The following is a 6130-nucleotide window of genomic DNA, read 5'->3' as shown; positions in this document are numbered from 1 at the left end:
TACAGAGAGGTAGATGTGAAAGAGAATAATTGAAATTTTACCCTCAATCAATAAGCAAGTCAGTGAGAATTAATCGAGCAAGAGGGGCAATGTAAAATCTTAATGGGAGAAGGTGAAACATGCTCAGAAATCTTTTTGGCTGGTGACTATATATACAGACACCCGCGCATTAAAGATGATATGTTAATTATAAAACAAGAAAAGAAGAAGAAGATGGTCGGTAGACAAGAGGAATTAAGGACAACTTAACGATGAAATTAAGGAATGTCGTGGTTCAAGCAAATAATTAGTGGGCCAGCCCTCGCTGGTCCTCTTCAAAATTGTACATATATATATATATACCGGCAAAAAAAAAAAAAACTTTTGATGTTGATAGTGCTGGTGTAGGTTTGGGAATTGAGAGAGGATCAGTGATAACCATCTTCACGGAAGCTAAAGATTGTATTCATCGATGGGCTCACCAACTGAACGCGGTCGGAACAAAACACAAACCCTAACTAATTAACTCCCTCCATTATTGTCATTTTCAATAAATCCAAGCCAAGTTAATTGCATACATGGTACTTGACATTTAGACAACTATTCTTCATCATTTGCAATTAATTTATACCCTTCATTCTATACAATTAATTACCAAATTGGGTGAATGATTTAGAAACATATCTTTCAACTAATTTATAAAATAATTAATAATGGCTAAAGTATATCTTTAATCCTCTAACTTTACATTTGATTTTATTTAGATCCCTTAATTTTATAAAATATCTTTTCAGTCCTTTAACTTTAATATCATTAGTTTCATTACAAAAATTTTTTACATCAAACTTTTGAATACTGATAAAGCATTATCAAATTTTAACATATTTAATTCAATTTTTTTAAAACAATAATATAATGAAAAGATATCAAATTGAAATCTGATAAAAATTTAGAGGACCAAAAATATAATTTAGTCTAATTATAACAATATATTATCTTTTTTATTTAGGAGTATAAAATAATTTTTTCACCTAAAAGGCATGGTATTTTTTTTTTCTTTTACTACATTTCCTTCTATGTTCTGTTCCATTTGGCAGGACATAGACCTTAAAAGGATGTGTGTGTGGAACACTTTAACAAAAGGTTATAGTATAATTTGATACAGTGATTGCACCTGAAATACTGTAAGCATCAAAGGCTCCACGTCGAGACAAAAGGGTGAGAAGCTCGTGGTTATGCATCAATTAGTTCACTGCAAAATGGCTCAGTGAAAGCTCAGTGTGATGATTGATCAATAAGAGAAGATGTGACACACACACACACACACACTGTCCTTTCGTGCTCTCACTAGCTCCTAGCTCCTACTTTGAATATAATTAGAAACGGCTGGTCCCTACCCTGTTCTTCTTCTTCATCTTTGAATTCTGAGTTTAATTGCTGGTCCAAAAAAAAAAATTATGAGTTTAATTAAGTACACAGTTGCTTCATGTGCAGTAGACTTTAATTTCAACCCTAACTTGTCATGCATTTAATAGACCCACCCAGTAGTCCATCTATCTACGAATGGTTTTTGTGGACTTTGAAGAACCAAAGTTAGGTGGTCCGATCGATCAGATCAAGTTCTTTATGACGATGGAAAGATCCCTGGCAACGGGAGAGCACAACGACAAGTACGATTAAAGCACAAGTTAAAATACTGAGAGAAAAAACAAAAGAAGAGAAAAGAAAAGCTAACCCTGCACAAGTTTACAGAGATAAATGTAGATGGGCGCTCCATAGCTTTCGTATACATGGGAATTAGGACCTTTTCGTAGTCTAATGGACTTTTTCTTTTTATGCCATTGTTTTTTTTTCTTTGTCCATTATGTTTTTTTTTTTCATTAGAATAAGATGATGGTCCCCTAGCGAAGCTAGCTAGTTAGGCCAGGTCCAAGTTATAACTATAGTTATGTCAGCTCGCTCGATTGCATTTACCCAATAAGTACTTCAGATATAACCACAACCTTGGTCAAATTTGATGGAAACATGCACGTCACATAATTTCTACACACTCAGCACGCCATATATGTTAAAAGAGACTACGTGATATAACTATGAACCTCCTAACCCTCTCCCAGAAAAAAATACCTAGCTAACGACAATGTACAAGATATCCACATCTGTAGTAGGACATCACGATGACAAAACAAGCACGTAATTATAATTTCAACCCATGCCCACCAAGTTAAAAATGGGAAAAAATTACACAAGGATCAAAACTCTCAATTTGGCATACACTCAAACCTAACCCTTAGGTTTGTGAATGGATATATCAGATATATAGGAATCGCGAATCGCACGATATGGCTTCGTCTTATCAATATTCCCCTTCTTCCTTTTTGAGTGTGCTGAGGAGCTCAACTGAGAGGAGTGTGTGAATAATGGCACGTCGAATGAGAAGGGCCGCGTCCTTTATCTTTCTCTTTTTGGTCTTTGTTTCTTTTTGCAATGAAGAACATTAATCCGTCGTCGTGTCTATGTGGTGATGGGATAATGCAAGTGGAGAAGTGAGCTTGATAGCTGCTTTCCAGCAATGTTCAATGTCTTCTGCGATTCGCTTTGCGTCAATGGAAGCACCGAGGAGGCCACGTTTTGTGAAACCCACAGAATAGAGTCCGTTTTCACCTTTCCACCCATTCGGAAATGCTTTTCGTGGCAGCCCATCTTTCTCATTGAACATATCACTCTCCTGATCACAATAGATATAATTTCAGTTTCAACTCCACAATATATCATTAAAAATAATTAATCAGGTTATAATATTTACTACGCTGTGTGTTTGAGTGTGTGTGTGTGTGTGAGACAGAGAGAGAGTACTTTTGGGTGTGTGAATAAGGAGTCGTTAAATAATTTCAAGGAAAATGAAGGGTTAAGTGATGGTCCTTGCCTCTTTATTTTAATCGGATATTGGAGACACGATATATATCTTCCAATTTTTTGTAAAAAATTCAATTAAGGACCATTAAAAGAAATTTATATTAGTCAAAAATCACTTGTTGTCAAAAATTAAATAGATACTTATTGATTTGGTTAGTCTTTTATCAATAAGCATCGATTCAAGTTTTAATAACAACTCATTTTAAATTAAAAATAATTCATTCAGGTTTGTTTTTCATTTGTGTTTTGATAATTGATCCTTAACTGATATAAATTTTTTCTAACAATCCTTGATTGCTATTTTTTCTTAAAAAAATTGCAAAACTTGAAAACATAAAATAATTAAGAAAACTCAGGAAGGTTAATTGAGAGTATATATAGATAGAGAGGCTTATTAGGGTGTACGTTATATTTTAATGTAGATAATTATGTAGCATATATATAGAAAAAGAACACACATATAGACTACAGTAAACTTTATTACATATACATATATACAATGTCTCAATCATTTTGTGTCGCTTTTTTTATAAAAAATATTTGAGTGTCGTCTGTAGAGTATCTATCTTTGTAAATTATGCACACGTATCCCAGCAAGGAATGGATTAAATTCAGTGGGATCAAAAAGTAAAAGAGTGTGAAGTGTATGGAAGCTCATAGATAATATTTGAAAACCCAACCCACCCCCTGTCTTCCTCTCTTGGTCTATTTCATATACTGAGTGGAAAACCTTAGGAGGTTAAATGTAAGGATTTTTTTTGGCTGAAGTTAATGGCAAGGATTTGGATTCGTAATTTTATTTAGATATTTATCAGATTCTCGGAGGACATGCATGGCAAGTGAAATTTTTTACGGTTCAACATTATATTTATAGTTATTTTTTCTTTTTTTAAAATAAATCTCCACAAGTTTTAGTTTTTATAGGAAATAATTTTACCTAATTAAGCAAAATATTAATTAATTGAAAGCCCTTTGTAGTTTAGCCCTCAAGAAAAACGTTTCAATATCAGTTACCTAACATTCCCTTGGCTTCTACTTCGATATTCCCAGTATATATTCAAACATAAAAAGAGCCAAAACCACATACACGCCAGACACAGAACAAAAAGGAATCACCTTTAACCAAGAGGGTACATTACTTTTGTAACCAGTTGCCAGAATGATGGCATCGAACATCTCTACTTTACCATCAACAAACTCCACTGCATGATCAGCTAGTCGTGAAATTCCCCGGCAAACCTGTTTATATATATTCCACAAGTGAAAAATGTCGGAGATCAAATACAAAGAAAGAGATAGCATATAATTTGCTTTTTGATTTCTTTTCGTGTTGAAACCATCTTCACTTCAAAGGAAAAGTCCCATTATCAGGTTCGATTATGACAAGAAAACAGAATGATTATAAGAACAAGAAAACAGAATAATTATAAGAAGCCTTATTCTAACCTTAATTTTTCCACATTTGATCTGAGCGAGTGTGCCAACATCCAAAACTGGTGTCTTGCCGTTTAAGTTTTTGAGCTCTAGAGGGCCAGCTTTGGGTCGATTAAGTCCGTATTGAGCTGTGTCCCCAAGCATGAGACGTGACATCAGAAGCAAAAACCGATCCACAATTCTTATCGGGAACCACTTCAGCAGACACATCGATAAACCAAAAGTAGATTTCCCAAACATCTGCTGAGGCAGGATATGCACCTGCAGACCACGAAAGAGAAATAAAAAATTGTAAGCATGGCACGAGGGCTAATCACAATCATGTTTTCAAATCAGTTTTCAAATACTTCAGAAAACCCTGACAGTAGAGTTAAAGATCTTGAGATGCTAGTACGAGCAGGTGCACATGCATACGGATTCCAAGAAAAGTGTGAGTCCGATCCACATGTTTAATTATATAAAACCCTTTGAGAGCTATTCATATAATAATACTCTGAGTTTAAGTGTATAAGCTCACCGTGTCTCTAACCACAAGGGAAGGGCGAGCATTATGATCGCAGAGGTCCAAGCAGACTTCCATACCAGAATTCCCACAACCAACCACCAGAACTTTTTTCCCAAAAAACTCACTGCCTCTCTTATACGAGCTACTGTGTATTACAGGTCCTGAGAAATCATCCATGCCTTCAATTTGAGGCACTACGGCCTCTGCATTCTCTCCTGTGGCCACTATGAGCCATTGACCGACATATTCTGTCATCTCCTTTTTCAATCCCTTGGTCTTGACTCTCCAGAAACCAAATCTGTAATCAAATTCTGCGCTGAGTACTGTGTTGCTGAAGGCTGGTTTGATGCCAAAGTGAAGAGCGTAGGCATTCAAGTAGGCAAGAAACTGCTGTTTGGTGGGATAGGAAGGGAAGTTTCTGGGAAACGGCAGGAGAGGGAGCTGGCAGAATTTTTTGGGGAGGTGAAGGCAGAGGCGATCGTAGGTCTTAAATTCCCACATTGAAGCTAAGCAATCGGACCTTTCGAGGATGAGACTTGGGATTCCTTTGTGTTTAAGACAAGCTGCTACTGCTAAGCCAGATGGACCAGCACCCACTATAACTGGTCCACGAACCCACACTCTTTTAACCATCGTCTTTACCATTTGAGCATCATAATCGTGCACTCTTTTGCCTTCTATCTCCTTCAAGTACTCCTCCATCGCCTGCCAGAAAATCACTCACGACAAGCCACACACAGGGTAAAGGGTGTGAAGTTACTAGTTAGCAGAATTCAAAGCCTGCCAATTAAGATGGCCATGCTTGATTCTTTGAAGAAATCAGCTATGGGGTTTCTGGGTTGGGAATATAGAGTGTTCCGACGGCTTGGATTGATAAAATGAAATGAAGTCAGAATTTAAAGCTTCGGTTGTGTTCAGTGGAGGAGAGAGCGGGAAATTAGTAAGGCAACGGTGAAGGAACTAAAACACAGACGGAGCTACACCTATTATATGCAGAAAGCTAGCAAGTTAGTTCGATGCTATTTGACAAGCGATTTTGAAAGGTGTTGGGTTTAGCGAGTGTGTACATATTTATATATGAATTGGTCAGTTTGTGGACTGGAGCGTTGAAGGGTTTTGCTTGTGTGGGACATGTTTATGTTAGCAGTAATTGCTAACATTGACCAACAACAACCTTTCATCTACCCAAAATAACATATAGACACTCCATTAGTGAGAGAACACAGGTCCAAATCTATAGCTAAAAGGACAACAATTCCATTTGATTGCAGTATAAATGTAGAAAGAGACTTGTAA

At 36.2% G+C, this 6130-nt stretch overlaps 1 protein-coding gene across 1 annotated transcript; it reads right to left on the bottom strand.

Annotated features, from left to right (window-relative positions):
• Window positions 1–1992: 1992 nt before the first annotated feature.
• On the bottom strand, window positions 1993–5854 carry LOC129289530 (indole-3-pyruvate monooxygenase YUCCA2-like). Its single transcript, XM_054926308.1, has 4 exons — window positions 4847–5854; window positions 4342–4590; window positions 4012–4134; window positions 1993–2707 (listed from the first exon to the last, which is right to left on the bottom strand). Exons 1-4 carry the CDS (start codon window positions 5534–5536, stop codon window positions 2477–2479), a joined length of 1293 nt encoding a protein of 430 aa, XP_054782283.1. The 5' UTR covers window positions 5537–5854; the 3' UTR covers window positions 1993–2476.
• Between the last annotated feature and the right edge of the window lie 276 nt (window positions 5855–6130).

Source organism: Prosopis cineraria, unplaced genomic scaffold (assembly GCF_029017545.1).
Source record: "Prosopis cineraria cultivar Desert tree isolate PC_DT_omini unplaced genomic scaffold, ASM2901754v1 PC1, whole genome shotgun sequence".
Lineage (NCBI taxonomy): Eukaryota > Viridiplantae > Streptophyta > Magnoliopsida > Fabales > Fabaceae > Prosopis > Prosopis cineraria.
The sequence above is the reverse complement of the archived record's forward strand: the minus strand, read 5'-3'. Positions and strand labels throughout refer to the sequence as shown.